Below are 14,932 nucleotides of genomic sequence, written 5' to 3' on the forward strand. Positions count from 1 at the left end.
GTTTGGCTCCCTCCCTCTCTAACGTTTGTTTTTTCGTTCCCCTCCCCCATGGTCATCTGTTAAGTTTCTCAGGATCCACATAAGAGTGAAAACATATGGTAACTGTCTTTCTCTGTATGACTTATTTCACTTAGCATAACACTCTCCAGTTCCATCCGCGTTGCTACAAAAGGCCATGTTTCATTCTTTCTCATTGCCAAGTAGTATTCCATTGTGTATATGAGACACAATTTCTTTATCCATTCATCAGCTGATGGATTTTTAGGCTCTTTCCATAATTTGGCTATTGTTGAGAGTGCTGCTATAAACATTGTGGTACAAGTGCCGCTATGCATCAGCACTCCTGTACCCCTTGGGTAAATTTGTAGCAGTGCTATTGCTGGGTCACAGGGTAGTTCTATTTTTAATTTTTTGAGGAACCTCCACAGTTTTCCGGAGCAGCTGCACCAGTTTGCGTTCCCACCAACAGTGCAAGAGGGTTCCCGTTTCTCCACATCCTCTCCAGCATCTATAGTCTCATGATTTGTTCATTTTAGCCACTATGACTGGCGTGAGGTGGTATCTCAGTGTGGTTTTTTTTTTCAATATATGAACTTTATTGTCAAATTGGTTTCCATACAACACCCAGTGCTCATCCCAAAACGTGCCTTCCTGAATACCCATCACCCACCCTCCCCGCCCTCCCACCCCCCATCAACCCTCAGTTTGTTCTCAGTTTTTAACAGTCTCTTATGCTTTGGCTCTCTCCCACTCTAACCTCTTTTTTTTTTCCCTTCCCCTCCCCCATGGGTTTCTGTTAAGTTTCTCAAGATCCACATAAGAGTGAAACCATATGGTATCTGTCTTTCTCTGTATGGCTTATTTCACTTAGCATCACACTCTCCAGTTCCATCCACGTTGCTACAAAAGGCCATATTTCATTCTTTCTCATTGCCACGTAGTATTCCATTGTGTATATAAACCACAATTTCTTTATCCATTCATCAGTTGATGGACATTTAGGCTCTTTCCACAATTTGGCTATTGTTGAGAGTGCTGCTATAAACATTGGGGTACAAGTGCCCCTATGCATCAGTATTCCTGTATCCCTTGGGTATATTCCCAGCAGTGCTATTGCTGGGTCATAGGGTAGGTCTATTTTTAATTTTCTGAGGAACCTCCACACTGCTTTCCAGAGCAGCTGCACGAATTTGAATTCCCACCAACAGTGCAAGAGGGTTCCCGTTTCTCCACATACTCTCCAGCATCTATAGTCTCCTGATTTGTTCATTTTGGCCACTCTGACTGGCGTGAGGTGATATCTGTGTGTGGTTTTGGTTTGTATTTCCATGATAAGGAGCGACGCTGAACATCTTTTCATGTGCCTGTTGGCCATCCAGATGTCTTCTTTAGAGAAGTGTCTATTCATGTTTTCTGCCCATTTCTTCACTGGGTTATTTGTTTTTCGGGTGTGGAGTTTGGTGAGCTCTTTATAGATTTTGGATACTAGCCCTTTGTCTCATATGTCATTTGCAAATATCTTTTCCCATTCCGTTGGTTGCCTTTTAGTTTTGTTGGTTGTTCCCTTTGCTGTGCAGAAGCTTTTTATCTTCATAAGGTCCCAGTAATTCATTTTTGCTTTTAATTCCCTTGCCTTTGGGGATGTGTCAAGTAAGAGATTGCTACGGCTGAGGTCAGAGAGGTCTTTTCCTGCTTTCTCCTCTAGGGTTTTGATGGTTTCCTGTCTCACATTCAGGTCCTTTATCCATTTTGAATTTATTTTTGTGAATGGTGTGAGAAAGTGGTCTAGTTTCAACCTTCTGCATGTTGCTGTCCAGTTCTCCCAGCACCATTTGTTAAAGAGACTGTCTTTTTTTCCATTGGATGTTCTTTCCTGCTTTGTCAAAGATTTGTTGGCCATAGGTTTGTGGGTCTAGCTCTGGGGTTTCTATTCTATTCCATTGGTCTATGTGTCTGTTTTTGTGCCAATACCATGCTGCCTTGATGATTACAGGTTTGTAGTAGAGGCTAAAGTCTGGGATTGTGATGCCTCCTGCTTTGGTATTCTTCTTCAAAATTACTTTGGCTATTTGGGGCCTTTTGTGGTTCCATATGAATTTTAGGATTGCTTGTTCTAGTTTCGAGAAGAATGCTGGTGCAATTTTGATTGGGATTGCATTGAATGTGTAGATAGCTTTGGGTAGTATTGACATTTTGACAATATTTATTCTTCCAATCCTTGAGCAGGGAATGTCCTTCCATTTCGTTGTATCTTCTTCAACTACTTTCATAAGCTTTCTATAGTTTTCAGCATACAGATCTTTTACATCTTTGATTAGATTTATTCCTAGGTATTTTATGCTTCTTGGTGCAATTGTGAATGGGATCAGTTTCTTTATTTGTCTTTCTGTTGCTTCATTGTTAGTGTATAAGAATGCAACTGATTTCTGTACATTGATTTTGTATCCTGCAACTTTGCTGAATTCATGTATCAGTTCTAGCAGACTTTTGGTGGAGTCTATCGGATTTTCCATGTATAATATCATGTCATCTACAAAAAGTGAAAGCTTGACTTCATCTTTGCCAGTTTTGATGCCTTTGATTTCCTTTTGTTGTTTGATTGCTGATGCTAGAACTTCCAACACTATGTTAAACAACAGCAGTGAGAGTGGACATCCTTGTCATGATCCTGATCTCAATCCCTCAGAAATACAAGCAATACAAGAAATACAAGCAATACAAACAATACAACCAATACAAACAATACAAGCAATACAAGCGGTAAGATGGCGGCATAGGAGGATGCTGGCCTCACCGCGCATCCTGCTGATCACTTAGATTCCACCTACACCTGCCTAAATAACCCAGAAAACCGCCAGAGGATTAGCAGAATGGAGTCTCCAGAGGGAAGTGCAGACGAGAGGCCCACGGAAGAGGGTAGGAAGGGCGTCGAGGCGGTGCGCGCTCCAGGGACAGGCAGGAGGGAGCCGGGGCAGAGCCCCCGAGTCTGGCTGGCAAAAGCATAGGGGCTGGACAGACTGTGTTCCTACAACAAGCGCATGTTAGCGTCTGGGAGGTCATAAGTTAACAGCTCTGCTCAGAAAGCGGGAAGGCTGGAGGACCAAGGGAGGGAGAGCTGCTGAGCCCCCAGACAGACGACAGAGCTCAGTTTGGTGGGGAACAAAGGCACTCGCCAGCGCCATCTCCCTCGCCCATCCCCCAGCCAAAATCCCAAAGGGAACCAGTTCCTGCCAGGGAACTTGCTCGCTCCGCGCAAACACCCAACTCTGTGCTTCTGCGGAGCCAAACCTCCGGCAGCAGATCTGACTCCCTCGCGCTGCCACAGGGCCTCTCCTGAAGTGGATCACCTAAGGAGAAGCGAGCTAAGCCTGCCCCTCCTGCCCCCGTGCACCTTGCCTACCCACCCCAGCTAATACGACAGATCCCCAGCACCACAAGCCTGGCAGTGTGCAAGTAGCCCAGACGGGCCACACCACCCACAGTGAATCCCGCCCCTAGGAGAGGGGACAAGAAGGCACACACCAGTTTGACTGTGGCCCCAGTGGTGGGCTGGGGGCAGACATCAGGTTGGACTGCGGCCCTGCCCACAAACTCCAGTTATACACCACAGCACAGGGGAAGTGCCCTGCAGGTCCACACCACTCCAGGGACTATCCAAAATGACCAAATGGAAGAATTCCCCTCAGAAGAATCTCCAGGAAATAACAACAGCTAATGAACTGATCAAAAAGGATTTAAATAATATAACAGAAAGTGAATTTAGAATAATAGTCATAAAATTAATCGCTGGGCTTGAAAACAGTATAGAGGACAGCAGAGAATCTCTTGCTACAGAGATCAAGGGACTGTCTACGGCCATACCACCCTGAACGCGCCCGATCTCATCTGATCTCAGAGATCAAGGGACTAAGGAACAGTCACGAGGAGCTGAAAAACGCTTTAAACGAAATGCAAAACAAAATGGAAACCACCACGGCTCGGATTGAAGAGGCAGAGGAGAGAATAGGTGAACTAGAAGATAAAGCTATGGAAAAAGAGGAAGCTGAGAAAAAGAGAGATAAAAAAAATCCAGGAGTATGAGGGGAAAATTAGAGAACTCAGTGATACACTAAAAAGAAATAATATACGCATAATTGGTATCCCAGAGGAGGAAGAGAGAGGGAAAGGTGCTGAAGGGGTACTTGAAGAAATAATAGCTGAGAACTTCCCTGAACTGGGGAAGGAAAAAGGCATTGAAATCCAAGAGGCACAGAGAACTCCCTTCAGAAGTAACTTGCATCGATCTTCTGCACGACCTATCATAGTCAAACTGGCAAAATACAAGGATAAAGAGAAAATTCTGAAAGCAGCAAGGGATAAACGTGCCCTCACATATAAAGGGAGACCTATAAGACTCGTGACTGATCTCTCTTTTGAAACTTGGCAGGCCAGAAAGGATTGGCACGAGATCTTCAGTGTGCTAAACAGAAAAAATATGCAGCCAAGAATCCTTTATCCAGCAAGTCTGTCATTTAGAATAGAAGGAGAGATAAAGGTCTTCCCAAACAAACAAAAACTGAAGGAATGTGTCACCACTAAACCAACCCTACAAGAGATCCTAAGGGGGATCCTGCGAGACAAAGTACCAGAGACATCACTACAAGCATAAAACATACAGACATCACAATGACTCTAAACCCGTATCTTTCTATAATAACACTGAATGTAAATGGATTAAATGCGCCAACCAAAAGACATAGGGTATCAGAATGGATAAAAAAAACAAGACCCATCGATTTGCTGTCTACAAGAGACTCATTTTAGACCTGAGGACACCTTTAGATTGAGAGTGAGGGGATGGAGAACTATTTATCATGCTACTGGAAGCCAAAAGAAAGCTGGAGTAGCCATACTTATATCAGACAAACTAGACTTTAAATTAAAGGCTGTAACAAGAGATGAAGAAGGGCATTATATAATAATTACAGGGTCTATCCATCAGGAAGAGCCAACAATTATAAATGTCTATGCGCCGAATACTGGAGGCCCCAAATATATAAAACAATTACTCATAAACATAAACAACCTTATTGATAAGAATGTGGTAATTGCAGGGGACTTTAACACTCCACTTACAGAAATGGATAGATCATCTGGACACACGGTCCATAAAGAAACAAGGGCCCTGAATGATACATTGGATCAGATGGACTTGACAGATATATTTAGAACTCTGCATCCCAAAGCAACAGAATATACTTTCTTCTCGAGTGCACATGGAACATTCTCCAAGATAGATCATATACTGGGTCACAAAACAGCCCTTCATAAGTTTACCAGAATTGAAATTATACCATGCATACTTTCAGACCACAATGCTATGAAGCTTGAAATCAACCACAGGAAACAGTCTGGAAAACCTCCAAAAGCATGAAGGTTAAACAACACCCTACTAAAGAATGAGTGGGTCAACCAGGCAACTAGAGAAGAAATTAAAAAATATATGGAAACAAACGAAAATGAAAATACAACAATCCAAACGCTTTGGGATGCAGCAAAGGCAGTCCTGAGAGGAAAATACATCGCAATCCAGGCCTATCTCAAGAAACAAGAAAAATCCCAAATACAAAATCTAACAGCACACCTAAAGGAACTAGAAGCAGAACAGCAAAGGCAGCCTAAACCCAGCAGAAGAAGAGAAATAATAAAGATCAGAGCAGAAATAAACAATATAGAATCTAAAAAAGCGGTAGAGCAGATCAACAAAACCAAGAGTTGGTTTTTTGAAAAAATAAACAAAATTGACAAACCTCTAGCCAGGCTTCTCAAAAAGATAAGGGAGATGACCCAAATAGATAAAATCATGAATGAAAATGGAATTATTACCACCAATCCCTCAGAGATACAAACAATTATCAGGGAATACTATGAAAAATTATATGCCAACAAATTGGACAATCTGGAAGAAATGGACAAATTCCTAAACACCCACACTCTTCCAAAACTCAATCAGGAGGAAAGAGAAAGCTTGAACAGACCCATAACCAGCGAAGAAATTGAATCGGTTATCAAAAATCTCCCAACAGAGCCAAAGCATAAGAGACTGTTAAAAACTGAGAACAAATGAGGGTTGATGGGGGGTGGGAGGGAGGAGAGGGTGGGTGATGGGTATTCAGGAAGGCACGTTTTGGGATGAGCACTGGGTGTTGTATGGAAACCAATTTGACAATAAATTTCATATATTGAAAAAAAAAAAAAAACTCCCAACAAATACAAGTCCAGGACCAGATGGCTTCCCAGGGGAGTTCTACCAGACGTTTAAAGAGAGATAATACCTATCCTTCTCAAGCTATTCCAAGAAATAGAAAGGGAAGGAAAGCTTCCAGACTCATTCTATGAAGCCAGTATTACTTTGATTCCTAAGCAGACAGAGACCCAGTAAAAAAAGAGAACTACAGGCCAATATCCCTGATGAATATGGATGCAAAAATTCTCAATAAGATACTAGCAAATAGAATTCAACAGCATATAAAAAGAATTATTCACCATGATCAAGTGGGATTCATTCCTGGGATGCAGGGCTGGTTCAACATTCGCAAATCAATCAACGTGATACATCACATAATAAAAAAAAAAAGAGAAGAACCCTATGATCCTGTCAATCCATGCAGAAAAGGCCTTTGACAAAATCCAGCACCCTTTCTTTATAAAAACCCTTGAGAAAGTCGGGATAGAAGGAACATACTTACACATCATAAAAGCCATTTATGAAAAGCCCACAGCTAACATCATCCTCAATGGGGAAAAACTGAGAGCTTTTTCCCTGAGATCAGGAACACGACAGGGATGCCCACTCTCACCGCTGTTGTTTAACATAGTATCTCAGTGTGGTTTGATCTGTATTTCCCTGATGAGGAGTGATGTTGAGCATCTTTTCATGTGCCTGTTGGCCATCTGGATGTCTTCTTTAGAGAAGTGTCTATTCATGTTTTCTGCCCATTTCTTCACTGGATTATTTGTTTTTCAGGTGTGGAGTTTGGTGAGTTCTTTATAGATTTTGGATACTAGCCCTTTGTCTCATATGTCATTTGCAAACATCGTTTCCCATTCTGTTGGTTGCCTTTTAGTTTTGTTGCTTGTTTCCTTTGCAGTGCAGAAGCTTTTTATCTTCATGAGGCCCCAAAAGTTCATTTTTGCTTTTAATTCCCTTGCCTTTGGAGATGTGTCACGTAAGAAATTGCTGCGGCTGAGGTCAGAGAGGTTATTTCCTGCTTTCTCCTCTAGGGTTTTGATGGTTTCCTGTCTCACATTCTGGTCATTTATCCATTTTGAGTTTATTTTTGTGAATGCTGTAAGAAAGTGGTCTCGTTTCATTCTTCCGCATGTTGCTGTCCAGTTCTCCCAGCATCATTTGTTAAAGAGACTTTTTTTCCATTGGATATTCTTTCCTGCTTTGTCAAAGATTAGTTGGCCATACTTTTGTGGGTCCAATTCTGGAGTCTCTATTCTATTCGATTGGTCTATGTGTCTATTTTTGTGTCAATACCATGCTGTCTTGATGACTACAGCTTTGTAGTAGAGGCTAAAGTCTGGAATTGTGATGCCTCCTGCTTTGGTCTTCTTCTTCAATATTACTTTGGCTATTCAGTGTGTTTTGTGGTTCCCACAAATTTTAGGATTACTTGTTCTAGCTTCAAGAAGAATACTGGTGCAATTTTGATTGGGATTGCATTGAATGTGTGGATAGCCTTGGGTAGTATTAACATTTTAACAATATTTACTCTTCCGTTCCATGAGCATGGAATGTTTACCATTTCTTTGTATCTTCTTCAATTTCCTTCATAAGCTTTCTATAGTTTTCAGCGTCCAGATCTTTTACATCTTTGGTTAGTTTTATTCCTAGGTATTTTATGCTTCTTGGTGCAATTGTGAATGGGACCAGTTTATTTGTCTTTCTGTGGCTCCATTATTGGTGTATAAGAACGCAACTGATTTCTGTACATTGATTTTGTATCCTGAGACTTTGCTCAATTCATGTATCAGTTCTAGCAGATTTTTGGTGGAACCTATCGGGTTTTCCATGTATAATATCATGTCATCTGCAAAAAGTGAAAGCTTGACTTCATCTTTGCCAGTTTTGATGCCTTTGATTTCCTTTTGTTGTCTGATTGCTGATGCTAGAACTTCCAACACCATGGTAAACACAGCAGTGAGAGTGGACATCCCTGTCGTGATCCTGATCTCAATCCCTCAGAAATACAAGCAATTCTCAGGGAATACCATGAAAAATTATATAACAACAAATTGGACAACCTGGAAGAAATGGACAAATTCCTAAGCACCCACACACTTCCAAAACTCAAATGGGAAGAAATAAAAAATCCGATCAGTTATCAAAAATCTCCCAACAACTAAGAGTTCTGTACCACATGGCTTCCCTGGGGAATTCTACCAGACATTTAAAGCAGATATAATACCTATCCTTCTCAAGCTGTTCCAAAAAATAGAAGGGGAAGGAAAACTTCTAGACTCATCCTATGAAGCCAGCATTAGTTTGATTCCTAAACCAGACAGATACCCAGCTAAAAAAAGAGAACTACAGGCCAATATCCCTGATGAATATGGATGCAAAAATTCTCAGTAAGATACTAGCAAGTCAAATTCAACAGCATATAAAAAGAGTTATTTACCATTTTCAAGTGGGATTCATTTCTGGGCTGCAGGGCTGGTGCAACATATGCAAATCAATCAGTGTGCTACATCACATTAATAAAAGAAAAGAAAAGAAAAGAAAAGAAAAGAAAAGAACCATGTGATCCTGTCAAACAATGCAGAAAAACCATTTGACAAAATTCAGCATCCTTTCTTAAAAAAAACTCTGGAGAAAGTTGGGATAGAAGGAACATACTTAAACACCATAAAGGCCATTTATGAAAAGCTCACAGCTAATATCATCCTCAATGGGGAAAACTGAGAGCTTTCCCATTTTTTTTTTTTTAATAGCAACTCAGGCGGACTAAGACAGTGTCTACGTTTTGATAAATGCTCTCACACACACAAAAAAATGTTTGTTTCCCTTTGCCATGAATCCACTTTCTATATAAAACACTACCAGTCAATGCACTATTTTTTCAAGAAGGAAAAATACATCCAAACTACTAAAATGAATTAAGGACATTTGAAAGTTAACCACATTTATTTGAATAGTGTACATATAGTCAAAAGTGACATTTGAATGCTAAAAGTGAACCTGAGCCTTTGCAAAGTCGATACAGTGTCCAAGGCATCCTGAGTCATTAAGACTCCCAGTCTGAAACTCCAGGTTTCCTTTGAAATTGGGTTTAAGTTCCCCTCAGCGCCTTGACCCAGCCCCTTTACCCTCCAGGCTCCCCGCATTTGGAAGGGCAGCGCCTTCAATCTGGGCCTGGAGCCCGCCACTGGAGAAGCAGCAGGACAAATAACAGTGCGCCCCCCAGCAGCAGGAGCGCCAGCGGCCATCCCCGCCTCGCGGCCTCCAGCCAGCGCCGCCCCTGCCCCCACTCCCGCCTCCACCCCCGCCCCAGACCGCGGGCCGCCAGCCGTGCGGCCACCAGGCGGAGCGTGTCCTCGGGACGCGCGTGACGCCGGGCCCACGCCAGGCCGTACACCTCGTCGGTGAAGGGCGCGCCGTCGTGCTCCAGCGCCAGCCGCTCCACCAGCGCCAGCAGCTCGCCCACCTGCGCATCGCGCTCGGCGCCCTCCGCCCGGTTGTCCAGGGCGCACACGCGGCCGCCGCACTCGTCCACCAGGGCCCGCAGCGTGCGGTTGTCGGTGGCGCGCACGTAGTCGTGCAGCGAGCCCCCCTCCAGGTCTTCCTGGCGCGTGAAGACGAGCACGGCGCGCGCCAGGACGCCGGCGCCGAACAGCTCGCGGACGCCGCGCACCGCCTCCTCGTCCTGGGCGGTGAAGCGGCCCAGCTGCGTGACCAGCAGCAGCGCGTGCGGCCCGGGCGCCGAGAGCAGGTAGCAGCTGGCCCGCTCGGTGCAGTCCGGGTCCGCGTGTCGCCCTTGGGCGGTGAAGAGGTCGGGGGTGTCGGTGACCTCCACGCGCCACCTGGACAAGCTGCGGCTCCCCAGGGCGCAGCTTCTGGTCACCGGGGTGGCCGCGAGCCTGGACGGGAAGAGCCTGTGGCCCAGGATGCTGTTGCCCGTGGCGCTCTTGCCCACTCCGGTCCTGCCGGCCAGGATGAGCCTGAGCCTGCGCTCCTGCGCCAGCGGCTGCTGCTGGTAGTCCGGGTCCTGGGAACCTGTGACGACAGAGTAGGCTTGGGCCGCCGGCCTGAGAGCGCGCATCTCGCTCCACCGGGGCTACGGGGTGCCTCCTGAACGGAGGAGGGCACCGACGCCTCCCGCTTCTGCTTGTCCAACCAGGCCTTTCCCAGGCGCTCTGGTTAGAGCTTGTGCGACTCCGGGGGCATCGTTAGCCACCTTTCTTCCATCTTTGGTTCCAGTGCGTGCACCTGCCCCCAGTCCATGCTCCGGCACCGGGTGCACACTGCTCTGGAGGGTCCCCCTCGAAGGTCGCAGGCCATGACTTCAGCTGACATTGCCTCTGGTCGTCCGCACCTTGCAGAGCTGCTCCGTGCTCGACGACTTCCCAGGCCTCTGCCAGACTGCTCCCAGGGGCCATCCCAGCGAGGAGATGCGGGAGGGCATAGAAGGCCTGGGAGGCTGGGGAGTCCCAGACACCCCGGGTTGGAATCACAGCCCCGCATGTGCCAGCTGTGGAACCTTGGGACAGTTTAGTCTAAGCATTCAACGTCTTCTGCATAATGGGAGGGGTGACAGAGAGTTGTGTCCCCCAGGGTTGCTCAGGGTATTAGGTGACAGGATCTCTTTGCTTCTTCCCTTCCTCCACTTCCCCTCCTCCTCCCTCTTCTCTCTAGGAAACCTGCTTCCAGTAAGACACAGTTAATCCTCCATCCTTGTTCACGGGCACAGTCTACCTGGTAAACCGTGTTCCCTCCAGTCCATGATCTCAACCCTCCATATCTTCTGTGGGGATCAGAGTGGATGTATTATCCTCCTTGTACCCTTTGGGACCCAAGGCACAGTCTGGTCAAGGCACTTAATATCCTACAGTAGGGCAGAGGGCAGAGGTCCAGCAAAAATACAAAGCTGGAGCTCTAGCTGTTTCACCCCAGCATGGGGACATGTCTGGGATTTGTCTCTGTTCAGTCTTTTTTTTTTTTAATGTTTATTTATTTTTGAGAGAGACAGAGACAGAATGCGAGTGGGTTGGGACAGAGAGAGAGGGAGACGAATCTGACACAGGCTCCAGGCTGTGAGCTGTCAGCACAGAGCCCAACGTGGGGCTCGAACTCACGAGCTGCAAGATCATGACCTGAGCTGAAGTCAGACGCTCAACCGACTGAGCCACGCAGGTGCCCCAATGTCTCTGTTCAGTCTTGAGTTAGCCCATGGCCTTGGGACCCAGAGCTGACGCCTAGGGGCATGTACACCCTGAGATCAGTTCTTACCATAGGCATTTTCTTCATCCCTGGCCATCTTGCGTCCTCCCATGCCCACCTGAAAGAGTTCCAAACACAACCTGTTAGTTCCTTCATTCCTTCAATCATTCATTCGTTTATCGAATAGGTATAACTACCTAAGGTGGCTCAGGCAAGGTCCAAAGAACTGGTGACATCCCAATAAAAAGGTCATGCTTCCTGCCCTCCGCTGAACATCAGAATTTGGGGAAGAACCCTGGAAGGACCTGGTTGGTATTGGAACCAAACTGTGAGAACCTTTGGTGAGCCTTGTTTGTCCTTTCAGGGACCCTGAATGCAAATGACAGAGGGGAAGTGATAACCTGTCCTCTGTGTCAGTGAGTGAGCCTTAGCTGAGAATTTCCCAGGTAATTTATGTCAGTGGCATTAACTGTAGGCACAAAGTTTTCCCAGAAGAGTCCACAGCCAGGGGAGACTTTGGAAAACTGTGAGAATCAGAAATTCTGCTCAGTGACTTAGGGAACCACCTTAGGGCGGTTGGCCGGGGATGGGCAGGGGTGGGGGTGGGGGGACAAGAAGAGAGTTTGCAGTTTGCTTTTGAAAATTGGGAAAGATACTTATCTCCCATGCTTATCTGAAGAACCTGTGATCTGCTCTCCGAAGACCAAAGAATTTGGCTTGTGTCATTTGTGTAAATATGACCTGTGTGTTGGATAGATGGGACACTCCCTTCCGGCTCCTGGTGTTCCTGCCCCGAATCTGAGGCCTCTGAAACTAAGTGATGACCCCAAGTCCGGCAGGATTTACTACAGCTAGCCACTCAGTGATGGAGTCTGCTTGATCTCACGAGGACCTGGTCACCAGGGCGCAGCTCTGCTCTGTCTGCTTCACCAGCCCTGTGTCCCACTCACTCCCCTTCTGGGTCAGCTGCTCCGCAGAGGACAGGTTTCAGGGCCTTTCCAGCCCACCTGTGCGCTCACCCCCATGACCATTCCTTCTCTCCCACGTTTCTGTCTGAGTCCTGTCTGTGCTCCGCCATCCATTTCAAATGCTACCTCTTCATGGCAACACCTGGCTACTGCTGTGTCCCATGGGCAACACACAAGGACAAGCAAAGGGAAGGGTTGATTGATAACTTGTCTCTGACCCGTTAGATGACAGGTTTGTCTTCTGCGTAACGCCCCTTTCGGCTCCCCAAAGCTCTTGGTAAAGTTGATCCCACAGGTCTTAGGTGAGTAGTGATTTTGTGTGTAAAAATTAGCAAACTCCCATAACTGACTGCACAGCAGAACTGAAGAAACAGCCGGAAGATTCAGTGCAAAGAACAAGAATTTAGCTAAAGCAAGACGTCCTTATCGATGACGGAACTGACCAAGTGTGCTCTAGGAAATCCACTGGACTCCTGGCGACTATGGGACTTCCCAAAGGTTTGCGATGGTTTGGGATGGGATTTGAAAAATTCTTCCAGAGTTTCTGAGAGCTGACACCTGGGATTTAGAGGCTTGGAGTCACTGACTGATGTAGAACATGGAGACTCCTAGCATCTTAAATGCAATTGGATATTAGTAGTCCCCTGCTTCCTGAACCTGCTGTCTTTTGGGAGTATCTGTGGGAGTCTTTAAAATGTATGTTTCACATTTTGTTTCATAGATCTGTACTTTAATAAGAAAAAGGGGGTTCCTTTGTGGCTCAGTCTGTTAAGTGTCTGACTCTTAATTTTGGTTCAGCTCATGATCTCATGGTTTGTGGGTTTGAGTCCCTCATCAGGCTCTGTGCTGATAGCACAGAGCCTGCTTCGGATTATCTCTCCTTCGTCTTCATGTGTGCCTCCCTGCTCACATGTCTGTCTCAAAAAATAAACAAATATATAAATAAATAAATAAATAAATAAATAAATAATAAATAAACGTTAAAAAAAAACGGTATCTCTCACCCCTCCTCCTGACAGATTTTTTTTATTAAAAACATTTTTTTTTACTGTTACTTATTTTTTTGAGAGACGGTGAGACAGAGCTCGAGCAGGGGAGCTTCAGAGAGAGAGGGAGACAAAGAATCCAAAGCAGGCCCCAGGCATTGAACTGACAGCACAGAATCCATCCCAGGGCTCAAAGCTTAATGGACCAAGCCACTGAGGCACCCTCCCCAACCCCCTGAGTGATTCTAATGCATCGGGTCGCTGCTTTAAGTTTCTGAGCCATTCATCCTGTCCAAGCCTTTCATGTATAGCCAGTGTGTGGGGATGAAGAGGGCTCCAGCCCATAGAGCCCTGGGCAGCTTGGGCGGGGGAAGGGATGTGCAAGGACACACAAGCATGTGTACTGCAGAGGTCTGAAGACCATGTTCATAACTGTTGCTGGCTCCTGTAAGTCCCTGGGGGTGCACAGGGCTGAGGAGGTGGAGGGTGTGATTGGGGTTCGGCTCACAGACACGATTTCCACTCTGCGATGTGTTCTGAGGTTAGACTCACTTGTTTGTCCTCAGAAATGTCTCTCTCCTTGGCTGCACATGCCCTCAGGGGGAGTGTCTGCAGCCTTCTCCAGCATGCTCAGCCCTGACAGTGCTTCTAGCAAACACCTTTCTGACCAGGGTGAGGAGCAGGGCAGGACGAAGTATGTAGTCCTAAGTAAAAGTGTGTGCACTCCACGGCTGGAGAAGATGCCTACATTTCTTCTTCACTTGCTTGTTCTGAAACTCAGAGCTCCCTGAAAAGCCTGCAAGGGTGAAGTTATTCTTTCTAGATCCCGCTCCCCTTCCTGGGAGGTAGTAGAATGCAGGTGCCCACTCAGTGAGCTGCAACCAGGCCCTGAATTCCTTAGAGCCCCCCTACCCCTTCCCACTTCCTCCACTCCCCTCTGTCCCAGGTGGCTCCCTTCCTCCCCGTGTGTGCTCACCTTCCAGCAGAAGTGGTGACAGGCTCTGCTGTTGGCTGCAGAAACCCGTGACCTGGTGCTGTGCCTTGGGTTGTGAATACAGAGGCTGATCCTGCCAGCAAAGCACAGGGAGGAAGTCTCAGAGCCCAGGGAGGGAGGGCCCAGTGGTGCCGATTTAAAGGGACAGGACATGGGCCAGGTGGGCCAGCGAGTGGTGCCTTTGTGTTGTTTCCACTGCACAACCCACCTGTGCTGCTGGGACTGTGCTGATCCTTTCCTAAGGTCGCTGTGGCACCACATCTTGTTCACGGGAGGGGCTGTAACCTCAGTGAAAGGCAGTTTAGACTTCTGAGGCCTGTTCTCAGTTTTGGCCTCTGCCCACTACCCTTATCTCCAGTTGCCTTTTGCTTTTTGGGTGTTTTCCTGTAAAATTGCCTCTTGAGAATCTCCTTCTCCAGGAATCAGGGAGGAATCCTTGACTGGACATCAGTGTGGACAGGGCCACCAATGTGGTCCTATCTGCCAGTCTCCTCATTCCTAAAGAAAAAGAGGTCTTTTGAGCTATTAAAGATCAGATAGCAGGAAGAGGATGTAA

At 46.3% G+C, this 14,932-nt stretch overlaps 1 protein-coding gene across 2 annotated transcripts; it reads right to left on the reverse strand.

Annotated features, from left to right (window-relative positions):
• Positions 1 to 9,156: 9,156 nt before the first annotated feature.
• LOC125149219 (GTPase IMAP family member 1-like) lies at positions 9,157 to 14,449 on the reverse strand. Of its 2 annotated transcripts, none has more exons than XM_047828056.1 (3): positions 14,359 to 14,449; positions 11,498 to 11,546; positions 9,157 to 10,264 (listed from the first exon to the last, which is right to left on the reverse strand). In XM_047828056.1, exons 2-3 carry the CDS (start codon positions 11,538 to 11,540, stop codon positions 9,393 to 9,395), a joined length of 915 nt encoding a protein of 304 aa, XP_047684012.1. In that variant the 5' UTR covers positions 11,541 to 11,546; positions 14,359 to 14,449; the 3' UTR covers positions 9,157 to 9,392. The 2 variants fall into 2 exon arrangements, with proteins under 2 accessions (XP_047684012.1, XP_047684019.1); XM_047828063.1 differs by lacking the exon at positions 14,359 to 14,449 and adding an exon at positions 13,935 to 13,988.
• Positions 14,450 to 14,932: the final 483 nt, after the last annotated feature.

Source organism: Prionailurus viverrinus, chromosome A2 (genome assembly GCF_022837055.1).
Source record: "Prionailurus viverrinus isolate Anna chromosome A2, UM_Priviv_1.0, whole genome shotgun sequence".
Classification (NCBI taxonomy): domain Eukaryota; kingdom Metazoa; phylum Chordata; class Mammalia; order Carnivora; family Felidae; genus Prionailurus; species Prionailurus viverrinus.

Bases quoted from the DNA above. Each gene is read 5' to 3' on its own strand.
- LOC125149219 (XM_047828056.1), bottom strand. From the start codon at position 11,540: ATGGGAGGACGCAAGATGGCCAGGGATGAAGAAAATGCCTATG. The intron at 10,265-11,497 runs GTAAGAACTGAT...CTGTCGTCACAG, and splicing joins GGATGAAGAAAATGCCTATG to GTTCCCAGGACCCGGACTAC.